The sequence below is a fragment of the Ixodes scapularis genome, unplaced genomic scaffold (genome assembly GCF_016920785.2).
Source record: "Ixodes scapularis isolate PalLabHiFi unplaced genomic scaffold, ASM1692078v2 PGA_scaffold1__304_contigs__length_218370807, whole genome shotgun sequence".
Lineage (NCBI taxonomy): Eukaryota > Metazoa > Arthropoda > Arachnida > Ixodida > Ixodidae > Ixodes > Ixodes scapularis.
In genome coordinates, this window is record NW_024609846.1 from 20,516,527 (window position 1) to 20,541,766 (window position 25,240).

Consider the following 25,240-nt stretch of genomic DNA (forward strand, 5'->3'; position numbering starts at 1 on the left):
GACAATGGAAACACGTTTAAAAAAGCATATTGCAAGAAACAAAAAAGGAAAAGAAAGTGCCAGTGGTTTATGTAACATTTCAAACATTTTCTTAGGAGAAAGTATTAAATTGTGATCTTTTTTTACGATGACCGCTGATTTTAAAACCGTAGCAAAATTAGTATAGGTGCTGCTCCACCGCACATTGAATTTCTAATGTTTTAAAAAGTCCCTTCAAATCAAAAAGATGGCAAAAATGCAGATTTTATGTATGCTATGAAATTATAATTTCATAGGCTCTTGGTGGAAGCGTAACAGTGTACTGGAAAAGCGCTTTTAGTAATACCTGAAAAGTTTAATATGCTGTTGTACCACAAATAAAAAGCACTGTTGTGATTTCGTGTAATGAACTAACTCTAACTGGTAGTTAGGTGTAATCTAGTATGTTTTTACAGGAATATACCGCAGCGCCCAAAGGGATTATCACCGGAAAGCTAACAAATTATTCCAAATCATTCACGCTATATGCTACTGTGTATCCGATTTCATTCTTGGACTATTGTTGGACAGAAGGATTATATGAAACATAAATTACCGTACAACGTTTACATTTTAACTTCGCTATCTTGATCGGACATTTGCGAATTGATGTATGACTATACTCCGTGTCATCGTACGATGGACTAAAGCCCAGTGCTACAGGCCGCTGGGTCCAATAAGGAACCCGATAAAGCCACGTGATTTGTTTGCTGACTGCGTACGCTTGCTACTACTGAAGACTACTGAAGGGACTAAATATCATCTGTATGCGATGTGATGAAGAGAACCCGGGATAAGAACCAGTGGTCATTAAGAAATGAAGATGAATCGGATCGAGTGTTCGACAAGGAAGCGTATGTTCGGAGTACGTGTGTACGGGCGATACGGGTCCATGTGCGTTCGCAAAGATTGGATTGGATTGGCTAAACGACTTGCGCCCTCAAGCTTCTCCAAACTGTTGACGTGTTTACGAAATATGGCATGAATGTTTATGAGACTGAATACCGTGTACGTTTCCTTCACCAATATAAAATAGTGCCCTTTCGAAAACAGAGAAGCATTTCCGAAAAATTAGTGCTCTTCGTACTCTGCGTATCGAAAGGTCTCTCGCGCACTCTTTTGAAATTCGGATGTGCGCTTTCCTGAGCTAGTGCTCCCCCCTTGGCCTTCGGGCCCTAGTTTATCGCAGGGTGAGACGCAGTATAGTACCAAATCTACTCTTTTCGGTTATGTTTTGTTTGAGTATATGTTATTCATCAGTATTGAGCAAAGACAGTTTTGACAGAAATACCCTGGCCTAATTAACTCATGCTCTCGTAGTAGCAGTATGTTAAAAAAAAAGCCGTTGAGGTTTTTTGAGTACTTTGTAAATCCTAGGTATGTTCCTCTAGAAACATTTTCAGTGGAATATACGCCAAAGGACTACACTTGTTCACCTAGCGCTACAAGTTAAACATTTATGGATTAAGGGCAAAGGAATGGAGAGTGTTATCTCGTGAACTGCACATCGTAGCACGTCCAAACGCCCACCGCCATTTTCTGTTATTAATCTAGCTGAGTATATGATTAAGGTCACCTTGTGTAATGGTGTATTCCGAACAAATGTCAATATTTCGGTAAACCATACAGTCATCAGTATACAGCCGGAAGATGGGAAATACATCATTTGTAAGTTTAATATTAAGGATTAAAGACTAGAGAGGTTATAAAAAAAGAATGGTTTTGTTTTTTCAAGAGGAAAACGACACCGCCTGGAAACACCAGAGACGGCATCAACTCTTTGTGATTTCTTTCTGTTAACTAAAACTACCGTAAAGTTCCGAGAGAACGCACGCCCCCGAGTGGGCATGCCGTTTTTCTGGCTAATATTTTGTAACATAAAAATTCCGAAACATCGCCCACCCCCCGATTCCTGTCGGACGTCACGCGATACCTGAGAGGAATCGTACCAACCGCGGAATCGGCTGTACCGGCAGGTCTGAGAAATGTGACAGGCAAAGTTGCAGGGGGTTACCGCGTGTTTATGGCGCCATAAAAAATGGCACCTGCTGCGTCCGCAACCCGCGGTATCCTTTCCCGTGGCACAGGAGTTCGTAATAAATTCCCGCGTGTTTATCCTATCGTTAAACGCGAATTTGCTGTGTCCGCGATCTGCGGTATGAGTTCAACGTCACGTGGTTTGTAGCCGGTGCCAGGGTGTTTAACATTATAAAGTTTTGCTGTGGCATCCCCAAAGATAGAACACCCCATGTTTTTCACCATTTAATTCTGCATTTTGAGTGGGCGTTCTTTCGGAACGTTACGGTACACGCAAGCTACTTGACACGATGTGGACAGACAGAAACCTCTAAAATAATCATTTTTTTTATTATATTAGCCTTAGGTGTTTTGAATGAGAATTTTATTAGTTGCTCTTACGTTCAGTGAATCCCCATCCAGCAACGTACATGGGAACGTCATAATCTGGATTGTCATTGATATCGGGCAGACAAACTGGAAGAATGGTTTGTGAACATTCCACAGGTCTTTTCAGTGTTATGATGGCAATGTCAATCTAAGAAACGAAAGGTACAAGTGGTTTGATATAATTCTAAATTGAATGAGGACAATATTACATACTTTCAGATTAGTATATTTCGATACATAAAAATTTAATTTCATTATTAGCCCTGTGCGTGAACAACTCAGCGAAATTCAAAATAATAAAATTTTTAATTGGGCTATTGTGGAGGAGGATAAAACTTCAATTTTTTGAATGTTTTCCGGAATTCATTTATAGCCCTAGGGGTGAAAGAACCGTATGTAGTTTATTAAAGAAGGATCATTTTATTCATTATGTTTTACTTTTTTGATTCAAAATCCGCGAGATGATGCTAGAAGTAGAGGATAAAACAAAAACAAAACACGTACATACTTTATAGTGACATCAATTTGACACCTACCAAGCACTCTTTGAGCAGTTGAGAAGTGTGAAGTAGGAAACAAGGTTTCACAGAAAACATTTAAACATTCATTACACATTGTACTTCGCAGATTTTTCCACGTGAAGTCAATAGATTTCTGCATATACACGCATGATATTACTTTCAGCTGTACTTCAGATTGTCTCTCACTTTGCAAGCTGTGAAAACAAAAAAAAAATATTTATGTTCGGCAATAAGCAGTGGTGCGCTAAACACCATTCGTTCCGGACGATACGATTTCTCGCCAGTAAATAAGTTGTTGATGTTGAGTTTGGCAACCCTGGAGAATTGCTGCCAAACCCTTTTCCAAACCCCTTTTGGCAGAATAATTGTTTGATCGTTATTGTTGATTAGTGGATGGATGAATAAATGGATAGGTCATTCTAACAAGTTCTGGACTCACGAAATGAAATATGTTTGAATTTTTTTTTGTCAAACATTTCATCAATTATAGTCGTCATGAAAATGTTTTCCTAATATTTACACAATCAATTAAATATTAATACTAGCCTCTTTTGTTACACCGGAAGGCTGCTGGCTCTCATTGGAACGCGCGATATTCTCAAAGGGTAACGGACGCAGTAAAACTTTGGTGGTAAAGGCATGGTGGTTTACGCAAGGCCGGCTCACACACACCCTTGCGTTTTTTCTGCAACCAAGGGCGTTGTGCAGACTTGCGCTTTCTTGTGACAAGATAACACGCTGCCCGGTACTCAGGCCCCATCTATGAGGTAGCACTGAAACTGCATTTAGCTAGAGTGAAGGTTTTGCAGTATTTGCGATAATAATTCTATGCTCTGTATACAAGAAATAGTCGTTCACAACATTGTTAAACGTATCTTAAGCTCAGGTTGAAAAAAGGATGTACAAGTAAAGGGAATGTCCGAACATTTTAAACGATCCAGGTTCCCCGATTGATGACGTCACTGGTCAGTGTGTTCTTTCGTCATAAGCGAGCACAATTGAGTGCACAATGTTGTTTAACACACTTGCTTGGAGTCGAACGCAAGTTCGGACACCAGCCTATAGAATCTGCGCAACGTTACCTGAATTAAGTGACTGCCTCAATAGGGCATGCGAATCTCGAAACATTGCCCTAAAGCTGCCGTAAAACCAACGGAAAGTCCTTTCTATGCTTCCAGACGATTTTCCAGAAAACCTGGATTTGAGACAGGGAGGAACTTGAAGCATGTAGAGCGCTCGCAGTTTATTGGCGGCCAATTCTTGTGCGGGCTGGCTGGAGGTCGCCGTTCTCGCGTCAAGAGCAAGATCGCGGGCGGAAAGGCGTAACTGCTTGCAGTCGACCAACGCTATCGTTAACTCCTGGCACATTAATTGTACAGTTAAACTTAACTCATAATACAAATCACGTAATACCGATTCACCAGTTTCAAGCGCTCTCAAATCCAGGCACGCGAAAAGCATCATGATACCGGTGTCGCCGTGGGGCGGTTACTTCCCTACCACCCGAAGAGCGTGAACATTTCGGCGGGAGGTGCTACTTCGAATAAAGACTTACAGTGCCACCTGGTTAATGCAGGTTGCTCATAAAACTGGCAACGTCGCCCGTTGAAGCACAGATATGAGAGGTTTTAATATTTGACCCACCGAACTCGCTTAAGCATTGCTTCTCGAAATGAAGCATTCGAATGTCCATACACGTTGAAATTTTTCTGTTCTATAGTCTTTAAACATTTTTTGAGCTGCTAGATAACTGGCATTTTTAGTCTTCCCTTTAGCGGTAACATCACAAAAACATTTCATAATAATATAGACTATCAGCGCATGGACTTTACAGAAAGTGCATATTGTATGTAGCGTTGACGAGAAATAAAGTGAGATTTAGACACATATATAGTATATGGTGCAAGAGCAGGTCATATCGATAGTTATTATTTAAATTGCTTTGTTTTTCTAACAATTAGTAATTGAGTTGTTCAGTTAATTAATTAAGTTTGATTACTATTAAATTGTATTCATAACATCTTGGTAAGGTAACAATTTTCATGAGAACGTTCATGCGGTCACTTGCCTCATATATGTCCTTTTCATATTGAGGGTATATGCAGATGGTTTCGATTTCTTCCTTCAGTCCTTCTTTCTCTGCTTGCTGGCTCGAATAGCTCCCGAGCAAAACTGTAATGTATTTCTCGGGTGTTTCGCTGTAATTTGATTATACATAGCATTAATATTTCTATGTTTACTTTCTACTTTAAAGGAACGTCATATGAACACCATCTGAGACCTAGTGCGTCCTCCTGGTTGAATTTATTCACTATAGAAAGCTGATCAGTACAAAAGTTTGGAAAAGACTCCATTGTACTCCGCCGAAGACTTACGCGTTTCACGTGACGTCAGCGTCTAGGGCGCACATGTGTTCCTCGTCTCAGCCACTGGGGGGCAGGACCGCGGGTGCAAAGATGCGCTCCGATGACGCGTTCAAACTGAGCGGTTTTTCGGAGCGCCGTAAAATGCTCTCCCTGCAGCTGCCTAATATATTTCTAAAAAGAGTTGTTTTAGTAGCTTCGGATGATGCTTGGCAAGTTTCCCAGTTCAACCACATGTTTGTTTTCACTAACTAAAACATTAATGAATAAACTTTAGTTAATTATCTTGCTGATTAGTACGTTTTTGCAACTCTTAAAGTCCGCTAAGGCCGGTGTTTGTTTCTTCAAAGAATTTTTTTTTTTTTTAATTTCGCACAGCTTATTTTTAGGTTTTTTTTTTATATATGATGAAGAGCGGTCCCCGATCGAAACGTCGTAATAAACTTCGTATTAGTAACTCTAACAGGTACGCATCTTTAACTTATTTACTTTTCCAGATCCATTGATGTATATTTACCTTACTTCACCTATATATATATATATATATATATATATATATATAAAGAGAGAGAGAGAGAGAGATTGATAGAGAGATAAAGAGACAGAGAGATAGATAGAGAGATAGATAGTAAGATAGATGGAGAGATAGATAGATAGATAGAGAGATAGGGAGATAGATAGAAAGATAGATAGAGATAGATAGATAGATAGATAGATAGATAGATAGATAGATAGATTGATTGATAGATAGATAGATAGAGATAGGTAGAGAGAGAGAGAGATAGATAAATATATAGATAGATAGAGAGAGAGATAGTTAGAGAGATAGATAGATAGATAGATAGATTGAGAGATATAAAGATAGAGAGTTAGGGAGATATGAGATAGATAGACAGATAGAGAAAGATAGATAGATAGAGATAGAGAGAGAGAGATAGAGAGATGGTTAGAGAGATAGATAGAGAGATAGAGAGAGAGATAGATAGATAGATAGATAGATAGATAGATAGATTGATAGATAGATAGATAGAGAGTTAGAGAGATATGAGATAGATAGAGAAAGATAGATAGATAGAGAGATAGAGAGAGAGATAGAGAGATAGTTAGAGAGATAGATAGAAAGATAGAGAGAGAGAGAGATATAGATAGATAGATAGATTGATAGATAGATAGATAGATAGAGAGAGAGTTAGAGAGATATGAAATAGATAGATAGAGGAAGATAGATAGAGAGAGAGATAGAGAGATAGTTAGAGAGATAGATAGAGAGAGAGATAGATAGATAGATAGAAAGATAGATAGATAGATAGATAGATAGATAGATAGATAGATAGATAGATAGATAGATAGATAGATAGATAGATAGATGTACCCCGGGTGTTTTTATTAAATTGACAGATTTGATTAAAAAAAGCCGTGCGGTTTGTACAAGCGAGTTATACGACCAGGGGGGCATATTATAGGGGGTTAATTGTATCGATAAGTTGACTTATTTATTAATATTCGTTAATAATTTTACTTAATAAAAGTTGACATATAGTTCATATTAGAAACTTGCTGAGCGTCATCGAAAACCACTAAATCAACTCTTTTTAGAAGGATACAACGCCGGGGGAGCATTTTAAGGCGTTCTGCACAAACGCTCCTTTTGGACGCGTTTCTAGGTTCCGTTTCCTTATCGGAGCGCATCTTTGCACCCGCGGTCCTGCCCCCCGGAGGTCGTGGCGCGAAGCCACCCCCTCGCCTCCCTCGTAGCATGGAGGGAAGTTCGGCGCACGTGTGTTGCGCGTCTCAGCCACTGGGGGGCAGGACCGCGGGTGCAAAGATGCGCTCCGATGACGCGTTCAAACCGAGCGGTTTTTCAGAGCGCCGTAAAATGCTCTCCCTGCAGCTGCCTAATATATTTCTAACAAAGAGTGTTTTAGTCGTTTCGGATAATGCTTGGCAAGTTTCTCAGTTGAGCCACATGTTTGTTTTCACTAACTAAAACATGAATGAATAAACTTTAGTTAATTATCTTGCTGCTTAGTACGTTTTTGCATCTCTTCACGTCCGCTATGGGCGGTAGTTCGTTCCTTCAGAGAGTTTTTTTTTTTAATTTTGAATATCCTATATTTAGTGTTTTTTGAAATATGATAAAGTGCTGTCCCCGCTCGAGACGTCGTAATAAACTTCGTATTAGTAACTCCGACAGTAAGCATCTTTGACTTTTTTTTTCAGACACTGAGGAGCAGGACCGCGGGCGCAGATATGCGCTCCGATAAGTAATCGAAACCTAGAAACGCGTCCAAATTGAGCGTTTTTACGTAAGGCCCTAATATATTGCCCCTGCGTTATATCCTTCTAAAAGGAGTCGATTTAGTAGTTTTCGATGTCGCTGATCACGTTTCTAATTGGAAGTCTATGTCCTATTTGTATACTATTAAAAAGTTAATTTTGGATTTTTAATCAGTTAGTTGGCTGATTATCAGGATTAGCCCCCTATAGGGAGAATTCACTGGCGGCCATACCTGTGTGCGCGACTGCTGAGCGCGTGCAAAGGGCGAGCTTCCACAGTTCTTTTGCAACGTGCATTTCGCACTATCAAGAATGCCGGTCTTGGCAGCCTATTAATGAGAGCTCGTTCTGAGCATGCGCTCTAAGCAGCACCCACAAATAGGGCGTCTAGGGAATACTCCCTATAGACTTTGTCGGCCTGGCCGTATAACTCGCCTGCACAAATCGCATTAGTGTACCTTTCGCGGCATTTTTCAAACTAATCTGTTAAGTTAAAAAAACACGAAAAAAGCATATATATATAGGGTGGTTCAAATCACCAGGCTCGATCTAAAATGGACCATAAAAATCGACGCCTGCACGTAGCCGTTTAAACTTTTCGTCAAAGGTGTATTTCACAGATCTGTTTTTTCTGATTAAATTACAAAGCGTAGCTCTGTTTCTGTAAAACAATAAGGCCAAGAAACTTGCCAGGGTCTACGGCAGGCAGCAACGCAGACGACAGGGGTGCAGTAGCGGGGTGTGTTTGGCATTCGTATTGATAGATGGCGCTACCTCCTAATCGCGACGGCTCGAGACCACCGTGGTTTATGAAAATGAATATCATATTTTTGAAATGTACATTCGGTTAAAAAATGAATGTGAACAATAAAAGCAAAACTTAAAGTAAAAAAACGCGTCTGCATAACGGCGGCGCTTTTGCTGCCAACGGATTTCGTCTGCGTGTCGTCTGCTATCTTTCGCTGATCGGCTGCACCTTCAGACGCTGCTTCCGACGCCATCTATCAAAGCGAACGGCAAACACACCCCGCTACTGGACTTAGTCGTCTGGGTCACCGCCCGCCGTAGACCCTGGCAAGTTTCTTGGCCCTATTTTTTTACTAAAAGAGAACTACGCTTTGTAATTTTACAAAAAAAAAAAAAACCGACCTGTGAAATACACCTTTGACGAAAAGTGTAGGTGGCTACGTGCAGGAGTAGATTTTTACGGTCCATTTTAGGATCAAGCCTGGTGACTTGAACCACCCTATATATATACATAAGAGGACACTGAGCACGACGAACGCTGCAATGCGATCGACCAGATAATGTCCTGCTGGCGCGCGCCCGAGTAACCTCAGGCAACAGCGGTTCCACCGTCCATACAGCGCAACTAAGGAGGAAAAAAGGGAGACAATTTGTACCGTTCCTATGGCACCTGGGCGCGCGCTCTTCCCGCTCAGACATAGCCTCCTCTATACACCTTTCCGAAAAACGCTCTAGGCAGTCGCCATGTTGCTGATGCTGATGCGGCTGGTGCGACTCTCGCGCCCTCTATTAGCTAGAAATGTTCTGCCGCTTGTTGGACTGTTAAACCACGCTCAGCGCGATTCTTTACATATGTTTTACGGTTTTGCATTCGACGTTTTCTCGCCCCTCTTGAAAGCTTCTACTCAATTTTTTATGCGTGCTGCGTAGCTGCGTACCCCTTTTCTGTTATCTCCCACTGTGACAAATAGGGCAAAAAAAATTGTTTGCTTTGTATATTTATACAACCCTGATGATAGACGCCTCAACGGGTGATCTGTCTCTTAGCTGTGGATGAGAAATTTAGCCAATCCAGTGCAACCGCTAACCTGGGGTTCTAACGTGCATCACGCAGTAGTGATTCCACGAGCGCGTTCTGGTACGGAACTTATCCAGATGGAAACGGGGGGGATTGAAACCAGAAGGTCCCCAGCGCAAGCTTTCGCTCCACGCTCCGAGCTGGGACGCATTAGCCCGCTCGGCCACTTAAAGCGTTAGCCCACTCGGCCACTAATTAAAGCTACCATTAGCTTTAAATAGCAGCATATCAGCAGCCATCTGGTGGTGCCGCATCCAACCAAGACGAGGAGAGGGTTTTATCTTGCAGCTGCGGCGCGCGCGGTATCCATGGCTTATAGATATGTTACACGCGGACCACGCATACCCGTGGCAGAAAATATCAGAAAAGCCGGTTTGGTTACCATGACTGCGGAGGCAAAAGGATCTACAGAAATGGAAAGAATGAATCAAATACATACTCATCGCTACCAGAAATCGCACCCACACATCTTCGGCCGCCTACCTGTGCTCTACCTCCGGGTCAATGAGTCGACTTCCGACGTGTATCGACTGAGGAGCGACCTCCACGTCTCCTACCACAATAGCCTCTTTTCAAAAGTTTTACCAACAACATTGGCGGTCGCCATTGCTGGGACCCGAAACGTGTGATTGGATCCGAGTGCTCGCCGAACGATGACGCAGCCTTTGTGTCTAATACACGCACAGGGTATGTGGGCGAAGAATGGCGGACAGGCGATGGCGCGGCTTTGGGAAAGGGTCTATTACGATATGCTTGCGTTCTCCGTAGTGTTTGGTGGTGTTGTAGGGGAGCATGGGGAAATGAATAAACACTGTTTTCCATCACCCGGAAAGCGACTTGTTAATGTATTTTTAAACAAATTTAAACGATCGCGTTTTAAACAACGCGTCCCATGTCCGATACCGTGCTTTCCGAACTAGTCCGCGAAATATATACATTCGAAAGTTTCAGGTTTATAGGGGTCGGACTATCTCCGGATGCGCACAATACAAGGATTGATTTTCGTTTTTTAAAGATCGTTCATTATGACGAAACATGACGGATTTTGTGAATTACGAAGTCGGTTAGTGATCGTTTATGTATAATACAACCTTCTTTTCGAACTAACAAAACAGGCATTTTTTAAGGCGTGCTGTTAGGAGAGCTGTTTTTTTTTTTTTTTGTTTTTTTTTTTCATATACTAGGCAATATACACTAAAGCGCCAAGGACAAGGACAAGCAAAAAACGTAGAGGACAAGCGTTGTACTCACAATTGAAGCTTAACTCAAAACCTACCTTCAACTCACAACTGACGTTTAACTCAGAACTGATGTTTCACTCACAACTCACGTTTGGGGCTGAACGCATGTAAGCGATTTTGCGATTGACGAGACTAGCGACGGCGATAGCGACGAGAGTCAGCGACGAGCGACGAAGGTTTCTCACTCTCTTTTGTCGCGTCGCTCGGTTTTTGGATTGCTAGAAAAAGGCGCTCATCTTCTTGGTCACTTGCTCCTGCTGCTTCGTTGCGGTTTGCCTCGTCGCTCGAGTGAACATGCAGCAGCAAAGCGGGTCGCCGTCGCTTGTCTCGTCGCTCAACAAATCGCTTACATGCTGTTTATACTTTATACTCGCAACTGACGTCTTCTTCTAGGCACGAGGTGTGAACTATGAGCCGTGTGCACACCACGGTCTGGAAAATACGGCAGTACTTTCAAGGGAAGTGTCACTGGCATTTCGTTTTTCTTGAGTTTTGTAAAACTGTTGATTATTGTTGACATAAAAAACTGTTTTAGACTGCTTTGGGATTTATTTAATGAGAACCTTAAAGAATAGTATATCTAAAATTGCTTACATCAGGCAGTGAGCATTTGTCAACACATGTTGGGAGCTTATCAGGGCTCCACCGCAGCGGTGTCCGCTTGCATCTAAAATTTCAACCATCCATGGCCAAGCTCCAGGAGTCGCGTTTGTGCCGTTCAAAATGCGTTCGCTTATCACAGAGCCTGGCGTTGTTGTAACAAGTCCACAATTCTCTGCACGAAACGGATTTGAAACGTTTTATTGGTTATGGTTACGTGGTATTAGTAGGAGGTAACGCTTTATGGAGAGATAATAGCCGAGCGACGCATTTAATTGCGATCCGGGATATAAAACACAGAGCTAGTAGAGTGGTTTTTAGATGAAAGTGTTCGACTCTTCATGGTTAACTATAATTAGTAGCACGAAGTACTTACTTGGAATGGTAGCGTCAGAACATAGACGAGATGCGGTCAGTACGCTGTGACTACAATGATTAGCCAAAACCTTAGTACAAGAACAGAATAGAACGCAAGTGAAGTATTCACATTTTTAACCAGAGCAGGGAAACGGGACGGGACAACACTCTTCCCACTCCCCTGTTTTAAAATGTCAGTTTTTAAACATCTCGCCTGCACTCTTGTTTTAACTTTATTAAGTGAAGTGTAGAACTATAATGTATTTGCAAACCAATTTGAATGACGAGACAAACGTTGGATCGCAACAGTTCACCCCATTAAACGTTTATTAATTTCTGTTTTTTTCTTTCTCCTTGTTCTGTTCCCACACTCTTCTTCTTGTTCTTTTGGTCTCCACTCGTATTATTCTAGTGGAGGTGCGGGGTACCGATAAGCCTCCAGCGTACCCCTTCGAGCGCACGCAGGGCAAGTCTGACAGCAAGGCCATGACGACCCAACGAAGACACTACCAAGACCCGATTAAGTCGCCGCACCCAAGGCCAACACAAGGAACTGGGAGGTTTGCTACCCAGCACCTCCGCCAGAATGTCACGGGTGGTGACAAAAAAAAAAAAAAAAGAAAGAAATAAACAGGTATAAATAAACGGTTAATGGGACGAACTTGTGCCCGAAACAAAAAAGGGAGTAGAAAATAGCAACAGAGCGTCGCGGGCGTCGAAGTCGGCGTAACAGCAGGATCAAACGCTGGGCGAGACTGACACCGGCCCGCCACACGGAGCACCTTTTGTATCGGTGTGGGTTTTTGGAACATTCGGCCTAGAACGTTCGGCGCCTAGAACATTCGTAACACGATGAGACGAGAAAGTCGTCGAACATGCAAGAACGACGAGTAGAAAGAATAAATAAAAGAACATTCCGCTACCTTGACTGGAACCCAGATCTTTCACGCGACTGTTGAGCGCGGTAACCATTCGGCCACGCACGTTCTCGCTCAACTACGCGCGTGGCATTGTCTAATGTCTTGCCTGCGTAAATGGGAATATTTGTAGACACACACTCATTGCAACGGCCGCTTCGACGGAATTCATTGAACCAAGAGTGGTGTGAGCATATGCCTCAAGCCGCAGGAGGAGACGATTCTGCTAAAATGTAGTAATCAGTAATTTTTGTTGCAGCGGCTAGTAACCTCAGATTTTGCGTTTCAAAGCCAGTCTGTGAGTGACTGAATGGAAAGCGCTGAATAAACAAGGATGAAGAAGGGGACAGATACGAAGCGCATTCTCAACTGAAGGTTTACTGAAACAAACCTTGACTGTTAATACCGTTTATCTGGGTGTTGGCTCAAAAAGAAAAACTCTTTAACTATAAAGTGCAGTGACGACACACTAATACACAAACCCTCCTCTTGCTTCCTTATGCGGTATGCCTCATGTATTTCTCAGGCTGTTTTGTTAGCGTATCTTCCCAGAACTGTTGTTTTTTTCCAATTCCGGGCCACATGGGCGCCTCTTACAGTGCACCGCAAGATTGCCCGGCGAGGACTGTTTCACTGACCAGGCATGTTCCCTGGCCCTCTGATTTATGCAACGCCCCGTTTGGCCCACATACGATTTCCCACAACTCATTGGTATGTTATATACCACTGACGTTGCACACTTCACGTATTGCCTAGAGTGTTTCTTTTGACACACTTTACCCTCCCCCTTTTCGTTGTTTATTTTTGAACATAGATGAGTCAGCTTGAGTTGCGCTGAAAACACCACCGGTACTTCAAAATGTCCCGCAACATTTTTTAGATTCTGAGATAGATATTAAATGCGAGGAATCACCGCAGGTATTGTTAATTGTCTGGAAGGAATATGATCGTCATTTTTTTCTTCATCTTGGAAAAAGGTTATCCGCTACTTCCACCAAAAAGCGATCGGGGTACCCTCCGCGTTTTAGACGATTCACCTGCGTGAGGAAGCTTTCATCCGCAACACGGTGGCATGATTTTGCCAGCGAGGTTCTCATTAGGGACGATGCTGTTCCCCTTTTAACGAGTTTGGATTCCGCAGGATTGAAGGGCGGAACGTCTGTGTTCTTTAGTGTCAAAAGCCACAAACTTGTCTTTTACTCTAGGGACGACAAGCATCAAAACGACGATTCTGCAACAGTGCCCAACAACCTCACCGTTGCTATCGACGGCAACGACGCGTCGGCACTCGTGGACACCGGAGCAGATTACATAGCTTTCAGTAAGAAGCCTTCTCGTCGCCTTTGGAAAGTCACGATACCGTGTGTAGACATGCAAATACGCACCGCCGGAGGACACTTCGTCACTCCTGTTGGGAGGTGCACTGCCTGCGTCGAAATTTATGAAAACCTGTCCAGTCAAGTTCGTCATCCTTCAGGACTATGCGACAGACGCATTTCTTGGCGTGGATTTCTTCTGTGAGAACGGTGCCGTGATTGTCCTTGCAGCAAACAAGTTGAAGCTGCGAAAGCCCGTCCTACGTTCGGGGGGATCCAAAACGATGCCAGCCGCCGACTGAGTCATTGCGCACCACGTGAACCGGGTGCCGCGGTCGAGTGTTCTTGCGCCCGTCGTGACCGATGCTGTCGACTGTGGAAAACTTCTTCTGGAAGGAGAAGTTCAACAGCCTCTCGGCAAAAGGATAGGCCTTGCAAGGGGCGTAACAGAGCTGCAGGATGAACGCACTGTAGTTCTCGTGACGTACCTCGGACAGGAGGCATTGCACCTCACGAAATGTGCCATTGTAGGACATGCCGACAATGTCCGGAACGTCGCCGAAATGGCCGCGATCTCCAATGAGCCCTCGCCATCTCATCCGTGCCGTACACCGCCGCCGTAGCTCGACGTTAATCTCAAGCTCAGTGCCACGCAACAACGATAGCTCAGAGGCCTCCTTGCCAAATTCAGCGACTGCTCTCCGATTCAGTCGAAAGTGCGCCGAACAGTTGCGAAACATAGCATCGTTACAAAGGACGATGCGCTCCTTGTGCATCGGCCACTGTAATGGGTCTCCCCGAAGGAAAGAGAGGCCATTCATGAACAAGTACAACACATCAACCCGTGGGCCTCACCACTCGTTCTCGTGAAAAAGAGGGACGGAACGCTTAGATTGTGCGTTAAATCCAGGCGGCTTAACGCGGTGACGAAGAAATACGTGTATGCGCTCCGCCACATCGACGACGCACTGGACTGGCTGCGCCACTCCTGATACTTCTCGTCGATGGACCTGAAGAGTGGCTACTGGCAGATCGAAGTCCACGAACGGGACCGAGTGAAGACTGCCTTCATCACGCCCGATGGAGCGTGCGAGTTCAAGGTGATGCCCTTCGGACTGTGCACGGCGCCAGCAACTTTTCAAAGTGTCATGCACACCGTCCTGGCAGGCATCAAAGGCGAGAGTTCTCTCTTTTTCCTCGTCTACGTCGTAGTATTTCGCTTAACTTACACGAGCATTTCCGGCGCCTTCGAGCCATTCCTCAAGAAATCAGGACCGACGGAATCACCCTCAACCCGACGAAGAGCTGGTTTGCCTACGGCGAACTGAAGTTTTTAGGCCAGGTTATGAGCAAAAAAGGTGTTTTTCCTTACCCTGAGAAGACTCGCGCCGTAGTGGCATCTTCACATCCCACCAACGAAAAGGCAGTCCAAAGATTCCTGCGACTTTGCGCCTGCTACTGGTGGTTCGTTCGGGATTTCGCCAAGCTTTCTGCACCACTCACGCACCTAAGAAAAGACGGCTTGAACTTCGAATAGGGAGAAGAGCAACACCGGCCATTTGACGAGCTAAAGAAACGACTGCTGTCGCCACCGGTTCTTGGCCACTTCGTCCAATCGGTGAAAACCAAAATCCACACGGAAGTCAGCAATGCAGGACTCGGCGCAGTACTGGTACAACGACAGGACGGTACCGAGAGCGTGAACGTCCTCACTGGACGGACGTTGTTGATCGCGGAACGAAATTACTCAACGAACGAGAAGGAATGCCTGGCCGGCGTCTGGGCCATCATAAATTTCCACCCCTACTTATACGGGAGCCCTTTTGGTGTGGTCACCGCCCATCACTCGCTAGGCTGGTGAGTGAGCCTGAAGGACCTTTCGGGACACCTCGCTAGATGGAGCCTACGACTGCAAGAGTACGATGTGACCATGGTCTACAAGTAAGGGCGAAAACACAGCGACACTGACTGCCTTCTACAGCCCCCGTCGAGTAAGCTGCAGTCTGCGCTAAAAACGACGATGAAGAGTATCGCTTTCTTGACGTAGTGAGCGTTAACGGCATGGCAGCGCTCTAACGGGACACTCCTGTACCTCGCGCACTGATCGGTCGCTTGAAGAAACGAGGCGAACAACTTTCCGCGCCTTTTCACGTGCCCTACCAACATTTGTCGACTGGAAAGTTATTCTCTACAAAGTGAACTTCGAAGAGATTAACACGACGTAACCCCTACAAGTCTTCGAGAAGAAATCTTCCAACCCTACCACAATGACCCGACATCTGGTCACCTTGGCTACAGTAGAACCCTCGCAAGTATCTGAGAGAAGTACTTTTGGCCAAAGCTCCCAATTACTGCCCGCCTCTACACACGGTCGTGCCACGAGTACCTGCGACGGAAGAAACCGCCGTCGAAGCCGACAAGCCTCTTGCAGCCGATCGCGCCCCTGACTACACTGTTCTAGCAGATTGCATGGGATATACTTGGACCTTTTCCACCGTCGCGAGAGCGAAACTGTTGGATAATCGTGGCTACTGATTATCCCATCCGGCGGGACAAGGCGAATGAACTCGTGTCGTGAACTGCTTTGAAAGAAGCCAAGTTCTTCGTTTAGTCTATCGTCCTCCGACACGGCGGTCCCCAGTTCATGGTTACAGACCAAGGCTCGTCGTTCATGAGATAAGCCACATGGATACACACTCAAGGAATACGCCGCCTGAGCCACATCGACCACTGCTGAATCACGGCATACCAGCCGCAGACAAACGGGCTGACGCAGCGACTAATCCATACCATCGCCGACATGGTCTAGATATACGTGTACGTGGAACACAAGACATGGAATAAGGTATTGCCACATTTTCAGCTGGTGCACGGTAGGAAGGTGACGACAACGCTCGATGCCATGCTGCCCTGCGACCCGACGGACGACGGTACCGACGACGCCCAGCTTGTCACCTAACGGGCAGAACGGGTACGCCAGCTAGCCTGCTATCGGATAAAGGACCAACAACGTGTGGACGCTGGCTGGTACAACCTTCGTCGCCGCGACGTTGAGTTCCAGCCCGGAGACAGGGTTTGAGTGTGGATGCCCATTCGCCACAGCGGCCTCAGAAAGAAAATGAAAACGCTACTTCGGTCTCTAAAAATCATTTGCCGCACTGGGGACTTGAACTACGAGGTGCTTTCCTACAGAACCCGACCTTCAGGACGCAACCAGCCACGTCTCAGAGTGGTCCACGTTGTCCAACTCAAGCCGTTCTACGCGCATTAGGCCTGTGACGCTGCATGTTTATTTCATCTCGCCGTAGATGAAAGCAACGAGGGGTCCAGGGAGCGTGATCGTGGCTCACGTCGGATCCGTGAAAGCTGCCTCGTCTAATGAAAATTGTGCCGATTTGTATAAATAATGTTTACGACCACCTGTCGGAAGTCACAAGGATCCATCTGGAGAACTCTTTTACTACTGTAAGTGGACGTTTGAAAATTTTACGGTCATGTTTGTGTCAAGCATGTGTTCCGCTTAGGTAAGCCTAACGCTAGCTGTAAACGAACGCGGCGGCTTGTCGACGGCTGAAATTCCCGGCGCTCGCTTCGGAACCCCGCAGTAGAGGCACGATGACCATGGAGGTGACTGTAGAGGGTACCGAAATTACTTATGAAGAATTGAGAACCACGGATTGGTCACGAAAGTGGGAAAACATGTCAGAGAGCTGCAGGACCTCGCGAGAGGCGAACGGCGAAGATGCCAAGATGGCGACGCGAGGGCAGGTCGCGGAGCCGATTTCGGGGAGAGCAGGAAGATGGCGGGGGAGGCGAACGCCGCGCATAAGAAGATGGGCACTATGTCGCGGAGCATTCAGTTGCGTTGCATCTCCCGTGATTACCGGCGAAGGACTACAAGAATATTATTCGGCCGAAGAACGGGCTGGCGCTCGCAAAAGTTCCGATTGCCAGGCTGAGTGCGGTGGTGCGCATGGCAGAGCAAATTCAGTTGCTTAAGGGGCAAGCAGAGGACGCGCTGATTGTTGGCGATAAGAAAATCACCCTGAATTCCAGCACCCCGGACATGGGGTGATGGAAGATTAGGTCTGTCAAGATCGACGACGACGACTACAAAATCACGGCGTACCTCGCGCCGCACGAGGACAACGGGCGGAGTGGGGTACCCGGCATGAACCCGAGATTGACAGTAGAGGAACTGACAGAAGCCTTTGGACACCCGAAGAACCCACCGATAATTGGCGTTCAAATGCTGGGCAACTCCAGTTCGGCAATCGTAACATTCAAACACGAGACAGTGTCGATGTGAATGTACTGCTAAGGTGTACCTCTGGAGCGCGTGGTCTGCAGGAAACGCTACGAGATGTGCTATCGATGTGGCCAGTTAGGACACAGATCAGGCGTATGCGTCCGCGCCCAATTTAATTGTCGGGGATGGGGTATGGCAGCCCCCCCGTGGATCACGTATGCGAGCCAAAGTTTAAGTTGTGCGGTAAAGCTAATTTGGCAGCTGACCGCAAATGCGAAGAAGCTTTCAGTACCCATTATGCGATAAAGAAGATTCAATGGGAAGCCAAGCTGCGCAGGGAAGAGGAAGAGTGGAAGGCAAAGGAGGCCGAAGTGGGGAGGAGCCGATGGGAAAAGCATCAGGGGAGATCCAGGAGTGAGTAAAAAAACCAGAGTGTGTCGAGAAGGAGATCGGATTCCTTTCCGCGGTTGCCGCAACGGCAAGAAGAGAAGCAATAGAAGGCCGAACCCGGGACTGCGGGGACCTCCGGAGGTGCTCCTCTAAGCAACCCAGCGAGACCCAAGTCGTCGAGCCGAAAAGTGGTTTGGGTAGACAGGGCCTTCCAGGATAAATGCGATGAAGAAATGTTTAAGGTTAAGGCAGAAATTTGCATGCTTAAAGAACAGCTTGTGGCGAGGAGTAGGTAGATTGCGGAGCTTCAAATAGCTTTTAAGACTTATACAGGACCTGCGAAACAATCTCAAGTCCCAGAAAAGCCAAGTGTAAAAAAAAACAAAGCAGCAGAGTGCGGCTCCGCCACCGGCTAAGAGGGCGAAGAACGTGGGCAAACCCAAAATAGATGAGGACACAGAGACAGTGATAGACCTAAAAATAGTGAATTTGGAGGCAAACTTTGAGGACAGATATAGCCTGGACGATGAATGGCGCAAAGCCTTTGAGGAACGCATGTTGGGAATGTTTCAAACTCTCCCAGAGCAGTTGCATCAGCGAGATAAGAATCTCTCAGAGCGACTGCATCCAGGGGATAATAAACTCACTGAAGAACTTTGGAAGAATTAGGAGAAAAGGGACCAGGCAGCTGAGCAGAGGGATCGGCATATGGACAGCTCACCCAACAAGTATTAGGAAGTCGGCTGGACCTGCTAATTGGCCAATCATGTCTTACAGATCCAGTAAAAACACGGCATGGCGCTGGAACTTTAGAGACTTCACGCGCAAGCGTGCGGTGGAAACCAAAAGGGACGACGATGCGGTAGACAAGAGATTAATAGATATCTGGATTACAAAGAAAGGGTTGCAGGACCGGCTTTGACAAAGGAAATGGAACCGGAATATCAGAACACAGATAGCGGCTTTAAAAAGGAAATTGAAGAGCGCGCAATCGCACTCACGAAGCAAAATTGGGGACGCCTCCGATCCGACGGGGAGGATTTTGAGTACCGCGGACACTTGGCAACTTGTTCGCCACCTCTTAGATCCGGATAGCACAAAGTCAGTGTACAAACAACAGGGGGAAAGACTGGCGTATCAATCTGACGAAACTAAGAATGAACACGTGAAAGTTCGGAACAGGTACCTCAATCCCGCTTGTCCTTAACCCCTCCCGGACTACGGAGGGGAGAGAATTCGGAACTAGACATTTCTATCTCCCTGGCTGAGGGCAGAGCTGAGATTAATCAGCTGAGGTCTAAGTCAGTGGCTGGGCCGTACAGAGTGAGCAACAGAATTCTCTGTAATTTAGACGACAGGTCTATCGCCAACCTCGCAGCGTACATGCAGGAGTCCTGGTAGAACGGGACGATACCGCAGGACTGGAGACTTGCAAACCTTATTTACATTCCTAACCCGGAGAAGAAACTGGGCTTCAACAACGTCAGGATGATATGACGCACCTCCAGCGAGGGTGAGCTTATGGAGCACGTCGTTCAGACGTGGCTGAGTAGGTAGATGGATGAAAATGGGCTTTATCCGGACACCATAATTGGTATTCGAGCAAAGCTGTCGGCATGCGACGTGATGCTGCAGCTCAAATAGCAAATTATAAAGAAGCAAACGCGAGACATGAAAGCGATGGGAAGGGGGGGGGGGGTTAGATGTGGCAAAGACATTTGACAACGTGAGACACCAGTCGATGTTGGAGAATCTTAACTCACTCAATGGTCGGTAAAAGAGTGTAAAATTACATCACGGACTTTCTTATGAACAAGAAAGCCACTTTAAAGATAGGGGAAGAGTCTATTGAGGACATTAAACTGAATAAGAGGGTGCCGCCGCGGGGCTCGGTGTTATCACCGACCCTCTTTAAGATTGCGAGGTTGAGATTCCCCAAACAGATCGGGGAAATTAAGAATCTAAACCACACCTTATACGCGGATGACTTAACATTATAGGTAAAAAAGGGCCGTTACGGGCAAATTGAAATTTCCCTGCAAAGTGCCATTGATATCATCGAAGAGTACCTGAAAGCCAAAGGACTCAAATGTTCGACAGAAAAGTCGGAAGCACTGTTCCTCATGTCCCCCGGAAAACGGCGGCTTCACAAAAGCGCGAGGCGGACATCCACTAGTACGTCAGAGGCGAAGAGATCTCCGCGGTCGCCTGTATCCGCGTCCTCGGGCTAAGGATGCAGGCGAACCGGAAGAATCATACAATGCCTGCTAGATTAAAAGCCAATGCAAATCAGATGGGTCGTCTCATCAGACGAATAGCGAACAGGCACGCTGGAATGAAGGAGGCGAGTCTCTTGAGACACGCGCAACCTTTCGTAATCAGTAGGCTAGTGTACGTCGCACCCTACCTCCAACTAAACGGAGTGGAACGGAACAAGTTTAAAATCAATATCAGGAAAAGTGTCAAGGCGGCGCGCGGACTCCCCTCAAACACGTCCACCGACAGACTTCTGAGGCTAGGGGCATCGAACACTCTCGGAGAGCTGATTGAGGCTGCCGTTACCGCGCAGCATCAAAGGATACTCGGATCTAAAGCGGGGAGGAAACATCTAGAGTACGGCTACGTGCCCAAGCAGGAGCAAGTCCGCTGAAGAGACATACCGAGACAGATCAGGGAGAAGACAAGAATCCCTCTACCACCCAGAAACCCTGCGTTTCACGAAGGCAGACGTAAAGACAGGGCAGAGGCATTACAAGCTAGGTATACAGGTCGACAGGACGTCCTATCTACGGACGCTGCAGATTATGAGAGCAAGGCGGCACACGGCGACCGTGGCGGTTAGGGAATACGGCACCCCGGTGACGTGCTGCACAGTCAGTAGCGTTGAGACGGTAGAAGCTGAAGAAGTGGCCATAGCCTTGGTTGTCAGGCAAAGGGTGGGTTAAGGTGGTCATCAGCGACTCCAAATACGCTGTGAGAAATTAAGAATCGGGGAGGGTGACGGAGACTGCCATGCGTTTATTAAACATGGGAGGAGGATCCAGAGAGCTGGTTCTGCTCGTTGGGGCACCAGCTCACCAGGGACTTAGACAGAACGAGGAGGCTCATTCGGTCGGCCGAAGTTTCACTTACCGGTCGACCCCCGGAACCACCCAAGTCCCCGAAACTATCAACAGCACAGAGGATGTGCGCGCATATCAGGAAATCACTATACTGCAGACTAAATCGACAAATTTATCTGGGAGCCGACAGAACGCTCACTGAGAAAGAGGAGGTTATGTGGAGGAAATTACAGACGTGGTTATTTAATATTTACCAACCCCGTAATCTACGGCAAGTGGCATCCAGAAGTATTCAGGTCAAAGTGCTAATTTAGCGATGAGGCAGCGAATTCGGACCACATGGTATGGAGATTTCCGGCTAAGTACGATAGCTCGCGTACTCTAGAATCCTGGGAGACTTTGCTCCGCAGCCCAGACCCCAAAGTCCAGCAGGAGATCATTGGTCAAGCCCTTGCTGTTGTTGTGTCCTGAGGCATTCCGGCCGACGGCTAGGGGCGACGGGGGAAATGGACTTCTCTCCGGACGTTCATTGACTGGTGTTTCACTAAACTAGTTTCTCTCTCTCTCTCTCACTCTCTGTCTCACCACCTTTTTTTATTAGTAATTTTTGTTTTTCTTTCGCGTTGAATTGGGACGATGCGCTTTAAAAAAAAAGTGGATAATGGGCGCAGGGCCGAAAAGCGACGCTTGGTCACGGACTTCTAGAAGATTCGCTTTCTCTCGCTTTCTGTTACGCGGAGAAATCACCGCCCGCTTTTCGTCTGTCTCGGCGCTAGCTTTTTATTTTGTTTAGCTAAAGCTTGCCGATAACACCTTTCGTTTCAGTTAATTATTTATCATTTCTTCGCCTCACACCGTGACAATATGTTAGAATAGTACTTATACGTGAAACTACATACCGTACAAAATTCCAGTGTTGATGTTTGATGGTGCCGGCTACTCATCCCGTATGTTAAGAACATTTTCTTAATTAGGGAAACTAATTCTTAGTTGAATTTGCTTGCGAGATACTTATAGGGAATTACCCCATCGACTTGGCCTATTGGGGTCTACATTCTAGATCAAAACAAAATCCAACTGAAATACGCTGAGTATAGCATATTAAGCACAATGTAGCTGCATAATCTTGAACTTTACAATGGTTTGTATAACTCTAGTAGTGAAAACGCGCTACATCTCAATTACATTTCATTAACGAATGCTAGATACATACCGGTTGAACGTGGAGAAGATGCGGAGTTGTGGCATAAGTAGAAAATAATCAGGATCAAGACGTCGGCTTTCATTTTACGGCTTCTCTCGAAAGGCGGAGCGCTTCAAGCACGCTTTGCCCTTTTATTTAAGCAAACAGCTCTAAATAAAATTGTTTGTCTCTTTCGTCATTGTTAAATGTCTTGACGTGAGGCATTTGACTTTCAAATGACATTGGTTTACTCAAAGCGAGTGCAAAACAAAACAAAAAAAATAAAAGGCTGAGGTGAACAAATAACTGACATTTAGGAAAGGCCACACAGCATATTAGAAGAAAATAAACCAGGAGTTGCAGCTGACTGACTACGCAACCTACCACGCGAAGAAGCTTCCAGCGTACGCCCAAATACAAGTTGCGAAATTTTAACAACGCAAGAAACCATATAAACTACCTCTTGCTAATTAGCCATGGAATTGACATATCTCAGTAAAGAAATAAAAAAAAATATGCAATGCCGGTTGACGTGTTCTCTGAATGCGAACGTAATTATTTTGACTGTTTGTCAATTTATATATGTAATGTTTATAAAATAAATGTTTTTCTTTCTAACCGATATGAAAACCGTCGCACAAATCCACGCAAATGTGAGTTTCCGTATGGAAATTTCGAAACTGACTTGGATATGCTTTTATGCACAGAAGACCATTATTTACAAGAAAACAAACATTGACTTAATTTTTTAATGAACGTTTCATGAACAATTATCGTATCACAAGTTATATAATTATTTTTGTTTGCTTTAGAGCCACGGAGCGATTACTTTAGAAATTTCACTCTAAGAAGATGGTGCATAAATACCAGGCGGCGCATGCTGCCGGATAATTGAAGAAGCTGAGAATTAAGCTGACGTGTATCTAATCTGTTACAGAAGCAACTGAAGCAGCTGGCGTCATGGGTTCGACAACAATCGGAATAATCGTGCAACCCAGCTACCTGGATCCGTGTTCTGTGTCCAAGGCCTGCCAAGTGCAGGTATGCACCTTTCCAAAAAACACTCAACCCCAGACAAACCGTTTTCAAGTCCAGCCACTGAGTGTGAGGCTAGACTCTCACCGGCGTCCCTCCTAACCCTAACCGAGTGGACTGTGATCTCAACCGGCGCAGCCTGTGTAGGCGCAGTTTCAAACGCTGCTGGCGGCTAAATTCTCGTTTTTCCCGCTATATTTTGTGTTTCATGGTACGTGTATTTTTACGAGGACAATGAGAAGCATTGTACCACAATTGAAAAAACAAAAAAGCAAAAATAAAACAAAAAACTGTAAACTATTCTTCTTGGGTACAGAACGAATGCGACTGGAATATATAATTCTAGTTATTTGTGTATTTTTTTTCTTACGATAAGTTTTGAAACTGCAGGATTCGCCGCGTGTGAAATGACAAAGTGCTTTCCTGTCAAAAATAAATTGCAACAGAAGAGGGCTGAAAGGCATGCATTTTTCACGCCCACAAATATGTGTTTACCGATGGACAGAACCCGGACATATAATTGAGGAAGTGTTAACATTCGAACAATATATCGTACGTACCACACGATACAGCGCTATCAAAAAATAATTTATTTGAGAAAGATCTCAAATAACACAGTCGCAGTCGTCGACAGTCACATCTTGACGATTGGACGAAATCCGAGATGACTTCATTTCGGGGCACGTTTTGGGGAGGGCCTTCTTTTTTCAGAACCACACCAAGGCAAGGGAACGAACGCGACTGATCCGTTTGCCACCCCAACCCGGGAAGCTATTTTGGAGACGACTTGAGGATTCTACGCGGATTATCTGTAAGAGGGGGAAAACCAATGGTGGCAAAATAGCGTTGAGGGTCATTCGACGTCATTCACCTCCTTCGTTTCTCGTGAATGTAAAGCAGAAAAGCTTGAATTGCAGGCACTTACCAGCCTTATTTCTTACAATGGAAGATAACACAGAAAGAGTACGCAGCACGCATAATAATATTAAGCGGAAACTTTCAACAGGGCGAGGAAACGTCGAATGCAAAACCGCAAAAACGTAGGTAGAGAACCGCGCTGAGCGGGTCTTCACAGTCCAAGAGAGTGCAGAAAATTTCTAGCTGATAGAGGGCGCGAGAGTCGCACCAGCCGCATTAGCATCAGCAAAATGGCGGCGGCCTAGGAGCGTTTTTAGGAAAGGTTTATACACGCGCGCGAATCGATAACTCATGTCGGCGGAGGAGAGCGCAAGCATGGGAGTGTTCGAAAAATAATGAAATATTGGTAGCGTCGGTGCAGGTGCAACGCCTTTGGTAGGTGTCCACAGAAACTTCGTTAGATTTTCCTGCATCTCCGGCACCGGTGCAGAAAAGTGTAGGGAGATGTACTTCCGGTCGTATCTCAAGACACATACCGGAAGTACACTTCCCTACACTTTTCTTCACCGGTGCAGGCAGTGCAGGGAAATCGAAAGAGCCTAGAGAGTGTGGGAATTCCCTT

General features: G+C 45.5%; 1 protein-coding gene across 1 annotated transcript in view; it reads right to left on the reverse strand.

The window, feature by feature from the left end:
• LOC115328053 (chymotrypsin-C-like) overlaps window positions 1-22,813 on the reverse strand; it is a 43,240-nt gene extending 20,427 nt beyond the window's left edge. The window contains exons 1-4 of the mRNA XM_040205683.1: window positions 22,756-22,813; window positions 11,246-11,426; window positions 5,014-5,143; window positions 2,437-2,572 (exon numbers count right to left, since the gene is read on the reverse strand). Coding sequence (XP_040061617.1) covers window positions 2,437-2,572; window positions 5,014-5,143; window positions 11,246-11,334 — 355 coding nt within the window. The 5' untranslated portion in view covers window positions 11,335-11,426; window positions 22,756-22,813. The remainder of the gene's footprint in view (window positions 1-2,436; window positions 2,573-5,013; window positions 5,144-11,245; window positions 11,427-22,755) is intronic.
• Between the last annotated feature and the right edge of the window lie 2,427 nt (window positions 22,814-25,240).